We start from the raw sequence: 16,546 nt of genomic DNA on the forward strand, positions 1-16,546 counted from the left end.
CCCTGGTTAAAGAAGGGCAGGAAAGGTATGTTGCTGGATAGAGCAGGAAGGGAGACTGATAGGAGAAGAGGGACGTGGGTGACGTTAAGTCCTGAGTCATAAGATCCTCTAGGGTTGGCAGGGTGTGTGGGCTACAATGGGCCTCATCATTGTCATCAAAGAAATCAACTCCCTTTAAAAAGTTGGCCCATATTGAGCCCAAAGCAGCCCTCCCCAGCAGACTAATTGACATTAATCAAGGTTAAGAAGTGAAAAGATCCAGAGAATGTGTATAAAGTGGGGACCTAAAGCAGTTCCTTACTCTGCTTTGGAGGCCACAACAAACAGAGCTGAGGCCAGAGTCCACAGGGGGACTGGGTCTGACCTAGGGATCCGCTTCAGTGACCAAGGCTGAGCATGAAGGACTAAAACCTGTTCAGACCTAGGACTGTCCAGGTGCTGTCGGTTTCCTCCTGTGCAGGGCAGGACCTCTGCCTCCATCCCAGCACTCTAACTAGCCACCAGGCAGTGGCTAGCAACACACTGAAACTGACCTGCAGGACAACCCTAGGTTGCCACCCTAGAATCTAACCCCCATCATGTAGATATTTGGGAAAACCACGTTCAAGGAGGGGTGCCTTGTCAGGTCCCCCAGGTTGGTGGGAGAGCTGCCCTTTCTACTGCACCACACAGTGGAAACACAGACCTAAGAGGCTAGGAATTCAAGAATGCCCTTTGACTCTGAACTTTTGGCATTCTGTCCATCTCATTGAAGCTGCTTCCCACGCCAGTCCCCAGGGTTTGCAGAGCCGACTTCGAGCCTCTCACCTCTCTCTGGCAGTCGGGTGAAAGGGCTGAGTGTATGGCCTCTGCTTTTGAGATGCTCCCTTTGGGCCTGTGTGGGCTGGGAAGCTTGTTCCCACCCGGTTCCAGCCCATTTCTCAAGTCTCAGATTTGGATAAGAATCTGTTTCCAGAGATGAGAACCCTGTTCTCTCCTGTCCCTGTAGTGACACTTCCTGATCCCTGGGGCCCAGGCTGGCTGTAATTCTGTGAGAACCAGAAGGAACAGACTTGGTCCACTGGGGGAGGCAGGTGGAGCTGCCTGATGCAGGGATTGGGTGGAGGCAAGGGTTGTCCTCCTGAGGTCTGGGGTTTGCAGTCCTGGAGTCCACACCAGTCTTGGTAAGAATAAGACTGCTGTGAACCACAGGTGCTTCTGAGACTTACTGAGATCCAACTTCACATTGGTGTGAAAGTGATATGTGTCCAGTGGAAACCAAAAACTTTGAATTTTGGTCCTTTCCCACGTGCTAGCAATATATGTGGTACAGTACTCTCCAGTGATGCTGGGAGGCAGCAGCGAGCCACAGCCACAAGATTCCAAGAGGATATGACCCATTCTCTACCAAGCACTGGGTTGCTAGGTTATGCGGTTCAGTACATTAGGTGTCTTAAGTGCATTTTTGGCTTACAATATTTTCAACTTTTGATGGTGTTATAGTCGGGATCTGGTACACCCCCAAAGGCCTGAATGTAAAAATTTAGTCCCCAGATTGGTGCTATTGGGAGATGGTGGAATCTTTAAGAAGTGGGACATAATGAGAGCTTTTAGGTCTTCAGAGGATTATAGGTTTCTTCCTTTCTTTTTGGCTTTGTCTTTGAGGGTGACAGCTTCCTTCACAATATATTCCTGCCTTAATATGCTGCCTCACACAGGCCCCAAAGCAGTAGGTCCACCTGATCATGAACAGAGACTCCCAAACTGAGCCCAAATAAATTAAATTACTTTTTAAAATTACTTAACTCAGATATTTTCTTCCAGTAACAGAAGGCTGACTAACATAGAGGGGTTTATCAGGATGTAACCCCATTGTAAGTTGAGGTGCATCTGAACAAGTTGTTTGCTATATGTCAAGCACTGTGCTAAACTCTAATGTGTAATGACTCATTTAATCCTTACAATGAACTAGGAGGGAGGCTATGCTGTTGTCTTCACTGAGAAAACTGAGGCACCAAGGTTTTCAGTAACATGCCTGAGGTTAAATAGTAAGAGGCAGAGCCAGGATTGACCCCAGGCAAGGTAGCGCCAGGAGTCCATATCATCAACCACTGTACTATTCTGCTTTGAGTAGATGAGAAATGACATATGAAATCTGGTTTCAAGAGCATCAGGAAAAAATTCTATCCAGCAAATAATTCCTCCCTGCTTGTATTTTCTCTCAGCTTCATTGTATCTTCCACACTGTGGAGTGGGCCAGCTAAGGCTGAATGGGGTCACCTTTCTCCTGCTTGAAACTCTTTTAATAGCTCCCCCACTAACCTCAGAACAAAGTCTAAACTTTTCTGTGGCATTCAGAGTCCTTCATCACCTGGCCCCTGACAACTTCTCCTGTACTGTCCCTTGCCAATCGCCTCCCTTTGCTTTGACCATATTAAACTCTTCAGTTTCCTGTGCATCTCAAACTCCATCATTTCTCTGTGTCTTTGCACATACATGATCACTCTGCCAGGGGCCTTGAACGCTCCTCAAGCTGACATGAACTTCCTGTACATCCTTCAAGGCCCAAGCAGTTATAAAAGGAGAATACTGGGCCTGGCATGGACTGAGCACTGAGTGTGAGCTCACTGCTTCTTCCTGAGAAGGTCTCTTTGGGTTGCAAGAAACTGAAACCCAACTGAAGAGGATGATCTGAGTAAAAATCCAGTAGTATTTGATATCAGTTTTGGCTGAATCCAGAGGCTAAAAACAGATATCAGGAACTGATCTTATCATTTGTATTAGTCAAGGTTTGCCACAGAAATAGAAATACACACACACACACACACAATATATGTGTATATATATATATATATATATATATATATATATATATATTTAGAGAGAGAGAATTTTTTTAAGGATTTGGCTCACACAATCATAGGCACTAGCAAGTTCAAAATCTGCAAGGCAGGCCAGCAGGCTGGGGAACCAAGAAAGAGTTGATATTTCAACTCAAGTCCAAAGACAGTCTACTGGCAGAATGCCCTCTTCCCTGAGGGATATCAGTCTTTTTTCTATTAAGGCTTTCAACTAATTGGATGAAGTCTACCTATATCATAGAGGGTAATTGCTCAAAGTCAGCTGACTTAAATGCTAATCTCATCTATTAGAGAATACCTTCACAGCCACATCTAGATACATTTGACCAAATATTTGGATACCATAGCCCAGCCGAGCTGGCATACAACATTTTAGGCTTTGTTCTCAGATGGGCTACTCTTTCAAGATGCCAAGACAGGCTTCATATTCAAAACATATGTTACCAAGTAGTGTAGCCCCATGGAAAAAAAGCACTTCTCTGTCCTGAAGAGTTAGTCTTCAGGACTACTAAGAGTAGCTCAACATAGGGGCATGGCCATCTCTCATTGACCAGACCAGGCCACACAGCCACACAGGGAGCCAGAGGTTGGAGTCAGCCCCACGCCACCATGTGGACTAAATTAAGGGGAATGGTTGTTCCAAAGGTGAAGTTGGAGAGGTACCATAGAGAAGAGGAAATGGAGCTGAGCAGGCACTAGGGTGTCCACTAAAGACCCCAGTCTCCAGAAGTCCCTCCCCCACTGCCCCACTCCTTGTCTTCTGTCCTTCCTTTTCTCCTCCCTGAGACCTACCCTGAGGCTCAGGGTGCCAGGGGCTCACTCCCTCAGTGGGTGGTCTCCACCAACTCCCACATGCCAGGACCAGCTGATCTGCTACCACTCAGGGGCAAGACATGGGGAAATGAGGGGGTCTGCTATGACCACAGGACCCCTAGGGATGAGATACAGGGTTTCCAGCACTCTCCAATGTCCTGAGAAGTAAAAACTGAAATCTGACTTCAGTCACATTATTTAATCTCTATCTTAGTTTCCTCAGTTACAAAAGGGTTTTGAATAGTACCCATTTCACAGAATTGTAAGGATCCAAACAAATAAAGTACTGAGAAACAGTTCTTGGCTCTCAAATTAATATGAGTGCTTTAAACTTCTGGATAGATACTATAGGAAGAACAGGCTGGAGCCCATCTCCCTCCTGATGATGGTGCTCCCTAAAGGTAGGCTTTGAGCAAAGAGCTGTGCCCCACCCCTGCCTCTGTGCCCCACACCGGCACCTAGAGTAACTGTGGGGAGCTCTTCCTCCCTCTCTGCAAGCACTTCAAGTGCATAAAGTCCCTCATGCACCTTCCCCTGCTCTAGGGGAACAACCCTTGCTCCCTTCCAAGCCACCAACTGAGTGCATGTGTGTGTGCACAGATGGACATGTTGGGTTGTTAACATTCATCTTTATTGATTTAATCCTGAATGCACACACAGATATAACAGAGACAGATTTCTTGTCAATTAACTTACAGTAAATAATAAGTATGTCAATCTCCTCTGCCCTGGATTTACCCCTGGGATGATGTGATGAAAGTCAAAAGGAAGAGTCTCCTACATCAGTGGCCAGTGGCAGGACCCTCCATGAGGGAGATATGAGAAATAGTGGATGTTCTGTTTTTATATAGGAGATAGTCATGCCCCCTTCTCTCTCCAAGAGAAAGAGGGAAACAAACAACTTCATTTCTTTGAAAAGAGACAAAAAGAATTATGGCTCTCGTTCTAATTTTCTGGGATATAAATACCTACGGAGACTGTGCCTAGTCTTCCTGGCAATTTGGGGGCTTAACCTAAGGCCCTAGTTTGTCTGTAACCTTTTGGCCTTCTTGGGGATCAGGGAAGTTTTATTATCTTTTTAAAAACTGCAGCAAATTCTATATAACATAAAACTTACTATCTTAATCATCCTTGTAGATTTACATTGTGGTGTGACCATTACCACCACCCCTCTCCAGAACTATTTCATCTTAAAAAACTGAAACTTCATAGCCATTAAACAGTAAACGAATTTCTGGGTTGCTAGGCCCTGGCAACCCCCATTCTATTTTCTGTCTGTATAAATATGACTACTCTGGGTACCTCATAGGAGTGGTGGCAGAGTAATTGCTTTTCGTGACTGTTTTCACTTATACAGTGTTCTCAAGATTCATCCACTGGTGGCATGTGTTGGAATTTCCTTCCTTTTTAAGGTGGAATAAGAACTATTCCATTGGGTGTATATGCTACATTCTTTTTTACCCATCCATCTGTCAATGGACATTTGGGTTGCTCCCACCTTTTGGCTATTGTGAGGAGTGCTGCTGTCTACCACGTGGGTGTACAAATACCTCTTCAACATCCTGCTTTCAACTCCTTTAGAAACAGGCCTCTCAGCAGAATTGCTGGGTACATTTTATTATCCATTGCAACAGAGCCATTACTGAATGGCTATAGGTGTAATTCTCACATTTGTGAGGGTTTAAATGCCCCTAGGGAAACTGAAAGCAAAAAAAAAAAAAAAAAAAATCCTTATCCTTATATCACACACATTTGCAAGTATCAGGAGGCTAGGGCTTTTTTTTTTTTTTTTTTTTTTTTTTTTTTTTTTTTTTAGGAACACAGAGAAATCCAAAGAAATTTTATTTCCCTACACTCCATGAATTCCATGAATTCACTCAGGTGTGCTGTTGGCAGTTTGGCAGACAACAGGCAGTTCTCAGTGAGCATCACTGACAAGCAGTTAGGGTAGCCACCCCAGAAGAAACAGCATTTCTCCCTCTCTGTCTGTACCTGGCAAAGCTGACCACTCTGGCCATAGACTCTTTGTTGGTCAAGGGTAATTCTGAGATCAGAGAGCTCGACTCCACAGATCAGGTTCCAAATTACAGGTACCATGGAACAAAATCTACTTGATGTAGCTCCAAACTCTGATATACACTGATACCCACTACCCAGCATCCGCTTCAGGCCTGCAGTTAAGTCAGAGGCTACAGATGGATTTAGGGAGGGTTTACAAATCCCAGCATATGGGTTCCTTTTGAAGTAGGAGTCCAAAGCTTTTATCGGATTTTTTAAAAATGTCTTTGATTCAAAAGCAGTTAAATCCACTCTCATAAATAAACAAAATAACAAAAACCTTAATAGTGATGTATTGGAAACTCCCCAAAAGACTAAACAGTGAACTTCTTAGATGTGGGCACTTTATTCACCACTGTATCTCCAGCAATTCATAGGATGTCCAGCATATAGTAGGTGCTTAGTAAAAACCTGTCACTAAATTAAGAATAATCTTTCAAAAACAAACAAACAAAAAGCATCTCTAATGACATAATGTAAATCAAGGAGAAAGTTAGAAGCAATTTACAGACATCAGTTTTACCCTTATCTGAGCAAGAGCACACCTCTCACATCCGTGAGTAAACATGATCACTGACTGAGTCATACATTCATCGATCCCCTCATTCATTCATTAATTTAACAAATATTTATTGAGATAATTTAATTCTGTGCCAGAGCCAAAGCCTCCTAAGACTCAGTCTCAGCTCTAGAGCAGCTCCCAGGCCAGTGGGAAAGACAGACTCATGTGAATTGTCCCAATACTGGGTGGTAAGGTCAATGATGAATACTGTACACAATGCTGGGGGACCCAGGGGAGGGACTTTAAGTAGTCCCACATTGGAGGAGGGTCAGAAGCTTTTATCGGATTTTTTAAAAATGACATTTGAACCCAGTGTTGAGAAGCAGCTGTCAAGTAGCTGGGCTCATTGAAGGTGTTATTCCCAGTCTCTATTGTCCTGTGCTAGGCACACATAGCACAGGTGCTTCCTAGATGTGGTCAATTGAACAGCTGCTGGCCTGTAGGGGCCGTTAGCCAGAAATTCCAGAGCACCATTGGCCCAGCCCCTCTGCCTTATTCTTTTCCATGACTCTCCTCAGTGTACTTTAGCCTAGCAAGACTCATTGCTCACTCTCTGCAACTGGAAAACTTAACCCCATCTCCCACCTTTACACACACTGGTTGGTATTCCTTTCCCCAGTCAGACTGAGAGGACTGGGCCAAGCCTCACCACATGTGTCACCTAAAGCTCCCAGCAAGCTACCTCTCCAAGCCTGGCCAACTTTTTTTTTTTCCTTTTTCCTCATTGTTTCTTTCTTTCCTTCTCTTTTCTCTTCTTTTGGTAAATGTATGGTGCTATTGTTGGCTAGCCAAACTGTAAGTCCCCAAGGGCAAGGACTATCATCTATTGTTGTCTCTTACCAGGAGAAATCAATGTAGACCACAATGGTTCTTAAACTTCAGCATGCATTGGAATTACCTGGAAGACTTGTTAATTACTGGAGGACGGATTTTTAGGACTCTACCGTCAGAGTGTCAGATTTTGTAGGTTTGGCCCAGGCCTGAGAATTGGCATTTCTAATATTTTCCCAGCTAATTTTACTGAACCAGGGACCACACTTTGAGAGATACTAGTATTGAAAATGCACAGGTTCTAAGACCCAGCTGAACTTGGGTTCCAACTCAAGTTCTGCATCTTACTCACTGTATGAGCTGAGGCAAGTCCCTCGGGCTCTCTGGGTCTCAGTTTCCTAAGGATATACTAATACTCACTTTGCAGGGTTCTAGAAGAAACCTGTTGACACGTAGCAGCTGCTTCACCAGTGCCTATTATTGACTGTCTGGTCTGCAGACTGCAGAGCTCATGACTGAGCCAGGCTACCACTAGGGGAGCAAGCCACATCCCACACCACCTTCTCTGCCTCGTCCTGCCATGGACTTGCTCTTGACAAAACTCTAGGCCCTGTCCTCTGTCTGAGTCCCAGAACACCCACATCATTAAACAATTATCTTTTAAGGACACATCAGCTATCCAAAAACAACAACAATTTAACATTGAATATATTTACCAATTTTGAATTTTTAATGTACACATTTTAGCTAAAAATAGATTTTGGTTTTATATGGGTCATGATGAGGGCACTTTAGTGATGCTTTCTTAGAGCAAGTAAATGTTAGGTTGTAGCTATGAATCTCTGACTCATGATCTCTCTCTCTCCCATCCTTACCCACTTAGGTCTCTGTTTGCCAGAGTAGAGAGGTCATTCTTTGATCAAGCACCAGAAAGAAGGGGCTCTCTCCTTCCTCCCACACAGAATCACTCACAGTGGCAGGAGTGTCCATACTACGATTATAAAGCAAGTTTTTGCCAGTGCACAAGTGTCTTAGTCCATTCTGTTTGCTATAACAAAAATGTCATAAACTGAATGGCTTATAAACAATAGGAATTTATTTCTCACAGTTTTGGTAACTTGGAAGTCCACGATGAAGTTGCCAGGTGATTCAGTGTCAGGTGAGGGCCCACTTTCTCATACAGTGCTGTCTTCTCCCTGTAAACCCAAATGGTGGAAGGAGCAAATGAGCTCTCTGGGGCCTCTTTTATCAAGCCACTAATCCCATTCATGAAGGTGTTGTCTTCATGACCTAACCATCTCCCAAACACCCCACCTACTAATCCTAATCCTAATAGGATGGGGGCATAAAAATTCACTCCATTGCTACAGGAAGTTATAGTACATATCATATATCAGCCCGCACTCAACTAACCAAGTCTAGGTAAGAACAGGGGACACACTCTGCAGACATTGCTTCCAGATAATCCCCACCACCGCCCAACACATTATACCCTCTTCCAAATGGCTGGCTCCCATTCTTCTTCATACCTCGCTGGTTTACTCCACCCCTGTTTCTCCAAAAGATGCCCCTAGTAGGAATCTGGACTCTGTCAATCTACTCAGCTAGGTAACCTTGGGCAGTTTTCCTCTCTACCTGGTTCTCATCTATATCATGATGATTGTATCACCTGCCTTAAAGAGAGAAGGTGGCCAAGCAAGGTAACATAATGAAGGATTTGACCCTAGGTAGGACCTTAATCAAATTTTAAAAATCAGCAAGGGTATTGGGATTTCAGGAAGGAAGCCCTCAGCTGCTCCGAAGATGAGAAAGTTTGACTCCAGGGTCTACTGCATGCCATGATTTCTCATATACATGAGGGGGGAGTTATTCTTAGCCAGCCCCTTCGCAAAATGAAAACCTGGGCCAGAGGTAATGGCCTGGATTCTCCCTCTCATTGGCCTGCTGGGTAGGTGTGGCCTCCAGCAGGCTGCAAGCAAAAGGCTGGCAAAGAGCTTCAGAAATCCCTTCTAGCTCTGATGTTGTTCAGGCCTTAGTGCCAAGGTCACCGGCACACCCAGGTGACCAGACAGACAGGGAAGGCTAAGAATTCTTAAAGGGAGGTACCCTTGCTCAGAGCAAGCTCCCAGTGTCTGACCTTCATTCAGCCCTCTGCAAGAGAAGCAGGAGGGCATCACTGGAGATGCAAAAGCCCCAGAGACTCAGGGCCTACAGAGACATGTGTTGCTCCATTAGGAACATAAATTCTTTCATGAGTCTCATGAGTCTCCACATCTGTGTCTTGGAGATTTTCATATCAGTATGCACCACTCTACCTCATTCCCATAGTATGGACAATACCGTAGCCCCTACCAATGAGCATTTGAGTTGATTCCAAGATTACAACCCATATAGCAGAGGAATCCTTTCATGCCTCCTTCTGCACCTGACTCCACACTTAACAGATTAACTCTTGCATTCATGCAGTGGGCAGTGTGGTAGGTTGGATCACTTTAGGACTAGTTGCAAAGAAAAGTGGAATTTGTCCATAGTCACATAGTAATTTTGTGCTAGAGATGGCAAACCCAAATCCCTGAGGATGCAGATGCTCTCTTTAGGGACAGATGATGGTCCCTGACTAGTCCTTTACACTTGGGTCCAGTTTGGGCTGGACTGAACTTTTGTTTACTCTAAATGGCCCAGAAGAGACAAGTGTGTGGTTTGTGCCAGACATTTCATGGCTAGGGAGAGATCATTAACTAACTCTTGGATATTGGGGAGCTGCTAGGGAATAAAGTAGGTTGTACCATCTCCCCAACTTAGAAAGGCCATTCATGCCAATGATCTTCTTTTAATACTCTGAGATCTGTATTATTATTTTTTTCTACTCAGAGATGGGGATCTGAAGTACAGAATAGTGATTTGTCCAAAATCACACAAATAGTAATGGTGGAGCTCTTGTTCTTTAAAAATAAATATACTATATGGTCACATGTTGCTTAACAATGGGGGCATAGTCTGAAAAAATGCATCATTAGGCAATTTCATCATTGTATGAACACCATAGTGTGTGCTTACACAAATTAAGATGGCTATGACATCACTAGGCAATATAATCTTATGGGACCACTATCATATATGCAGTCCCTACTAAAATGTAGTTATGTGATAGGTGATAATGCTAACTAAAAAGAAATACTGCATGGCTGAAAGCCTGAAAAACTGAAATTATACCTACAAAACAAATAACATTACAGAAAGTATGAAAAAGTTGGGAAAGCCTAAAAGAAAAAAAAATCCTGATAGATGACCATGGACATGCCATCTGAGTTCTCTAAACCTCAGTTGTCTCATTTTAAAAGAAAGGGAATGAAAGTAACACCCACAATATTGGTAGCTAATACACATCCTAACCCACTTCCAGGTCTGAGCTACCCCTGCAAACTCAAATTCAAACATGCCTATTTTGTATGGTGGCTGAAATCACAGGACATATATAATGCGGTTTCTTGTTTCATCTCATAAATTTTGTGTTTAGCTCCACAGATGCAGCTGTATTTCAGTGGCTACATTTTCCTAGGTTAATAAACTCCTATCCCTAGTGCTGGACATTCACTGCCACCAAGTTTTCATTATTTAGCGGATGCTGCAAGAAACATCTTTCTGCTTCTGAGAGATTCCCAAATGTCTGTGACCATCTGAGGTCTTGAGGCCCTGAGCCCCTGACCTCCCAGGGCTGTGCACCCAATCCCCTGCCTTCTGTCCCAGTGTCTGACTAGGCTTGCCTGACAATGTGATGGAAGTGCTCAGGGGTCTCTGACCAAACTCAGCACATGTTCAGAGAAGCTTGCAGAAATGGGCTAAAGGGCCTTCTCTTAATCCTTCCTGAGATTATGTGGAATATGTGCCTTTATGCTCCATACCCCTACCATTCCATATCCTTTCTACATGAAGGGTGTGTGTGTGTGTGTGTGTGTGTGTGTGTGTGTTTTCTGGTTTTTGCTTTGTTTTGCCACATTACTATGAGAATCTCTCCCCCAAAAACAGAAGGCACAACATTGCCGTTAAAATTTTGCCACATCCTTGAACCTGCAAGGCCTGTCCCAGGTCAAGTTAAGAACTCCAATCCTGGGGGTAGGGATGCTGCTAAGTGGTAGAGTGCATGCCTAGCATACATGAGGCCCTGGATCTGATCCCCAACACTTCAGAAAAAAAGAGGTGAGGGTAAGAATCCAGTTGTTTTTCACTGCCTCACAACTCTCTGGCCAGGATTAACACTTGTTCTACACATTCTCTTGACAGTCCCTGTAACATTGTAATGTATTTGAGGCATGAGCAAAGAAGGGGGTATGAAGGGAATCTGAGAAGCTGGATTAGAGCAATGTTTCTCAGCTTGCAGGCAGTGGGACCTTGGGTCAGTCATGTAATCTTCCTGGGCCTCATTTTTCTCATCAGAAAAATAGAAGCAATTTCAACTAGTTAGCAGGAGTGTTGAGAGATCCCTGTGGGAAAGCCTTGGATAGGCTGTAAAGTACCTTCTAGACCAAGAGCTTGGGACCACTTTTGGAAATTTCCAAGTGCCCTCCTAAGTTCTTCACAGATTTTCTCATCCATACAGGGTGGGGACTTGTGCCACTCTGTGCCCACGGGGACCCTCAGATCTCACTACATCCATTGGAGCCATATTCAGGTGAGTTTACTCTCGGGACCCCAATCTCACGCTCTTGGGGCCCACGAGGACCCTCCTCCTGTCTTTTGCATCCCCCACACTCCCACTGAAACGCGAGCGTGCCCCACCCGCCTGCCCTGCCTCTCTCCCCCAGCGCACGCGCGCAGAGGGGCACTCACGAAGGGACCCCCGCACACATCTGGGCGCGCGGGCCGACACAGTGGGGACGCCTGCGAGGGTGCGGCGGGGCTGTGGGGCTCCGCGCTGCCCTGGCCGGGCGGCGGAGCAGGGCGGGTGGGGGGAGGGAGCGCCGGCGGGGCGGGGCGGGGCCCGCGGTGGGCGGAGGGGGGTGCTGACGGCTGGCCGGGCGGCGGAGCTGCGAGGGACCGAGGCGCGGGAGACGCGCGGAGCCATCCGGAGCCCGAGCCCAAGCCCGCACCCGCGCCGCCATGCCCCTGGCCTTCTGCGGCAGCGAGAACCACTCGGCCGCCTACCGGGTGGACCAGGGCGTCCTCAACAACGGCTGCTTTGTGGATGCACTCAACGTGGTGCCGCATGTCTTCCTGCTCTTCATCACCTTCCCCATCCTCTTCATCGGTGAGCGCGCGGCGAGCGGCGGAGGAGGGGAGGGAAAGAAGAGGAGGCGGAGAAGGAGGCGCTGCGCGCCGCACCGCCCGCGTCCCCTTGCGGTCCTGCGACCGCCTCTTGCCTCTCTCTTGGGGTCCCCTGCTCTGTGCCCCGCCCGCAGTTCCCGACAATCGCACACCCGCGCATCCTTCACCTCCTGGGGTGTCCCCGAACCCAAGCCAAACACTGCGGACTTTTCCTGACCCCAGGGATCCCCAAGTTTTGCCTCCTCGGGGCCAAAGCTGGGTGAAGAAAGGGCAAAGCAGAGGTCTTCGTAAGGGAAGGAAGGTTGGGAGGGGTTCGGCTGCACCCTCAGTGGTGCTGAGTAGGGAGCCGGGTCACCCCTCCCCCAAGGCATGCTCCCTGTCAGCCACAGCTGGGCCCTGGGAGGAGGACAGGCTGTGCTTCCAAGACCGGAATGGAGGCCCAGCGAGCCCCGCGCTTCACCAAGGCTGGGCCAGACAGTGGTCGGTAGCCTCTGACAGTCCCGGGGCTGACCGTGCCCTGGGTTAGGAGAGGCGGGAGCTAGGGACTCAGATCCCCATCCAGGGCGCGTGTCTCCAGAGTGCAACTTCTCCAGCCCAGTGCCAAGCAGCTCTGACTGGAGACTCTCGCAGCGACCCCGGTGGCCCCCAGTGTGATTGCTTAAAATCCCTCTTCGAAGTTGGGCGCCACAATTGGGGCAACCCTTGAGTGCGTCTTCACTCCGGTCTTCTTTATCTCTCCAAGACCTTGAATCGCCTCAGCCAGTCAGCTTTGTCAACACAGAGTGTCCCCTCTTTCCCCAGAACGTGTTCATTCATTTTAAGAAAAATAGTAAATCTTAAAATTCATATACAGATTTGAGGAAGAAAGGAAAGAAGGTCACAAAATTAAATTTAAACAGAAATTGCTGTAGAAGTAAGTTGCTAGTTATTGACCAAGATAACAAAGATAGGAAAGAAACACAATACTTGCTAACATCTGTATCAAAATTTTTAAAAAAAGAAATAGCATTTATACTTCTATTCTTGACCTGATGACCTGTCATACAAGAGGCCAACATACAAAATGGATACCTGTACAGGATCAGCCTGCTGTGATCCAGGCTTTGTGCTTATACATTTAGTTCGTGTGTACCAGCCTTGGGGCTCCTCATGAACAGGTGAACTAATATGTACCTCACCCTGCTGTGAACCAAGAACCCTGGTGGGGCTCATGCACCCTCCTTCAGGTGGGCCAGACTTCTTACCTGTTACTGTCTCTCCCTACAGGATGGGGCAGTCAGAGCTCCAAGGTGCACATCCACCACAGCACATGGCTCCATTTCCCAGGGCACAATCTGCGCTGGATTCTGACCTTCATGCTGCTTTTTGTACTGGTGTGTGAGATTGCAGAGGGCATCCTGTCTGATGGGTGAGTGACTATGGACTCAGGGTAGTAGATCTGCTCCAGGATGCTCTGGAAAGGCCCAGGAGACCCCATCACACCTGCCTTCCATGAACCAGTATCATTTGCTATTAAATCTAGCAACTCTTTACTTAGCATAAAGTGTACAAAGATTTCTCTGCCAGGCATTACACACACACATGAGACCCAGGCCCTGTCCTCAGTCCTGGAGGACAGAGGGAACAGAGATCTGTATGCCAACACTTAGTGAAATAATGCTAGAGCCTATTAGAATGCCTCAACTCCTGTAAAAGATACCAGACCTCTTCCACAAGCTGCGGTTGCTACCTTCTTAGGGTGGGATGGGGGGAGACTAAGTGTGTCACTCGCTCTTTCTTAAGGCCTTTCCTTGGTTCTCAGTTGCTCAAAAGATGCAGCCCCTGGGTATCCAGGTTATCAGAGTCCTGCCCCACCTGCCTCTCACCTCATTCCCAATAGCCTTTTCCCTGCACCCACTTTTCTTGTGGGCCTCATATCCTATGTTTCACTCTTAGCTACTGCACAGGTCATACTGTATGTTGAAGTTTGGACCTAACTGCAAAACCATCTCAAGAGTCAGAAAGGCCTCTGGCTTAGAATCTGGTTCTTATTCATCTTTGTATTCACAGTACAAGACACATGAAGGCTCCACAAACATTTTTTAAACCCTTAGAAAAATAAATAAAATCATGTTACAAGTACATACTCTGAGAGGAGTGGGGAAGGCAATGTTGGAAGAGCTCTGTGGTTGAGGGGCTTTGGAGCTGAGCCTGGAGAGATGGCTAGGGTCCCACAGGCAGAGGAGTAAAGGGGAGGGAGGGCATCAGTGCTGGGGAGGAAGGAAGGAGGAACAAAGCCACCTGTGCTGTAGCAGAGGTCAAGGCCTTGAGGAAAGGTGGGCATGGAGAGAAGGTCTTTGAGCTAGAGGCTAGAGGGGAGTGGGGCTGAGTAAGGAAAACAGGTAGGTGTGAGGAGTGATGCAGGCTAGGCACTGAGCACATACAAGGGAGCGGTGGAGGCTGAGACTTGGAAACAGAGCTGGGCATCTTGGAAGGGCTTCAAAACCCACACTGCCTGTTTGGGTTGGATTTGATCAGCAGTTTGGAGCAGAAGAGGAATATTATCAGGATAGCATTTTTAGGTAGAAGCCCAAGGGCTGTCCAAGGCAGGTTGGAGATTGGCAGAAGCTAGAAGTGGAAACAGCCATGGGAGGTGATTGCAATAGTCTAGGCGAGAGATAACTGCAACCGGAAACAGTATGTCAGCAGTGAGGAACAGAAGAGGAAATGGAGCAGTCATCTCACTGAGGCACAGTGGAAGAGTCTGCAAGGCACAATGGCTGCCTGGTGAAGGGATGGTTCAGGGGAAGGACATCTGGCTTGAGAATCTGAGGTCCAGTCCCTCTGAGCTGAAATCAGATTATGCCCAAACTTGACTTCTACCAGCCCTGCCTGGTTCCTGCAGCTGATCTGGAGCCCCCACTCACACGTCCTCACCATCCCCATCCCAACCCCCTGGCCAATATTCATGCATCCAGGCACCAGCAGTGATCACTATGATACCTGCTTGCCTTTGGGGCAGGAGCTCCTCCTGATGATCAAATTCCCCAGACGGGCAAGAAGACCGTAGGGCATACTGCATACTGCTACCTAACTAGCAGGTGACAAGTCTTCCTCCCCCCTCCACCCCAGCACACTTTCCAAAGCAGCATAAATGCTACAGAGGGGAGGGATGCCTGTGGGCCCTTAGTCTAGAAGTACTCATTAGATTTTAATTAGCCAGGGTGACCAAGAAAGCACCCTGCCCACGAGGAAGGAAAACCTGGGTATTCTACTGCTCTGAACCAGCTATGGGACTTTGACAAGTCCTCTAGCCTTTCTGAGCCTCTCTTTCTCTTCTGGTGAAAGAATCACAACCCCTGGCTTTTCTGCTTCCAAAAAGTATAGAGGATAAAATTAGAGAATGTACAGGCTACAAGTCCAGAGTGACAGAGCCCTGGGCAGATAGTGTATTACTAGAACATGGGAGACTCTAAGGAATCAGTCTGGAGACTCCTTCCTGCAGGTTATCAAGATCCCCTCTTGTGTGTGGCTGCATCTGTACCTCAAACCAGCCCAATGCAAATGACTGCCTCCCCAGGGAACAGGTCAGCTCCTGAGCTGGGTATTACCTGTCTTTGTGGGCCCACACTCCTGAGCAGCAAACATGAGAGAAATGCACAGAAAATGAACAGACAGCAGAAGTTGAAGACCCTGCCCTGTGTTATCCCATATCCACTCCAGCCTGAGTCTTCAGACCTACCTGGAAATTTAGGGGGCAAGTGGGAGTAGGGGCTGGTTAAGGCAATGGTCTTCAATCTCTAGTTTGGTTAGACTAGACATCCTAGTCAAACAGAAACTCTGGTCATGGTGGCCTCCTCCTCATGCTAGCTTCTCCAGGGCAGGGGCCCTTGGCACACTAGATTGAAAGACCAGTGCAAGTTAGGGCACCCAGAGGCAGTTGGCTGAAGTAAGCCCTCTGGGAATGAAGAAGGTTCCCAACATAGTGAGAGCAGAAAGAGGAGGCTCCGGCAATGTTGGAAAAGCAGCTGGAAGCCATGTCACCTGGGCCTTTGGTGCCAAACTGAGCCAAGCCAGTTTTGACATCCGCAGAGGAGCACAATCAAACCAGCTAAAGGTGACCCTCATCTCCAGTCTTGGGGAAGACTGAGGTTTGGGAGAAGGCTCAGGCTCCCTATGGGGTTACCACCAGGTCTGAATCCCCCATCACAGAGGCCTCTGTGAATTAAGGTGGGGAGGACACGAGCTGGCAGTGATTGGA

General features: G+C 47.1%; 1 protein-coding gene across 10 annotated transcripts in view; it reads left to right on the plus strand.

Annotated features, from left to right (window-relative positions):
* The first annotated feature begins 12,122 nt into the window (after window positions 1-12,122).
* Abcc8 (ATP binding cassette subfamily C member 8) overlaps window positions 12,123-16,546 on the plus strand; it is a 74,397-nt gene continuing 69,973 nt past the window's right edge. For all 10 annotated transcript variants that reach the window (XM_026398968.1, XM_026398969.1, XM_026398970.1 and 7 more), the window contains exons 1-2: window positions 12,123-12,289; window positions 13,573-13,714. In XM_026398968.1, the coding sequence (XP_026254753.1) occupies window positions 12,142-12,289; window positions 13,573-13,714 (290 nt within the window). In that variant the 5' untranslated portion in view covers window positions 12,123-12,141. The remainder of the gene's footprint in view (window positions 12,290-13,572; window positions 13,715-16,546) is intronic.

The sequence above is a fragment of the Urocitellus parryii genome, chromosome 4, assembly GCF_045843805.1.
Source record: "Urocitellus parryii isolate mUroPar1 chromosome 4, mUroPar1.hap1, whole genome shotgun sequence".
Lineage (NCBI taxonomy): Eukaryota > Metazoa > Chordata > Mammalia > Rodentia > Sciuridae > Urocitellus > Urocitellus parryii.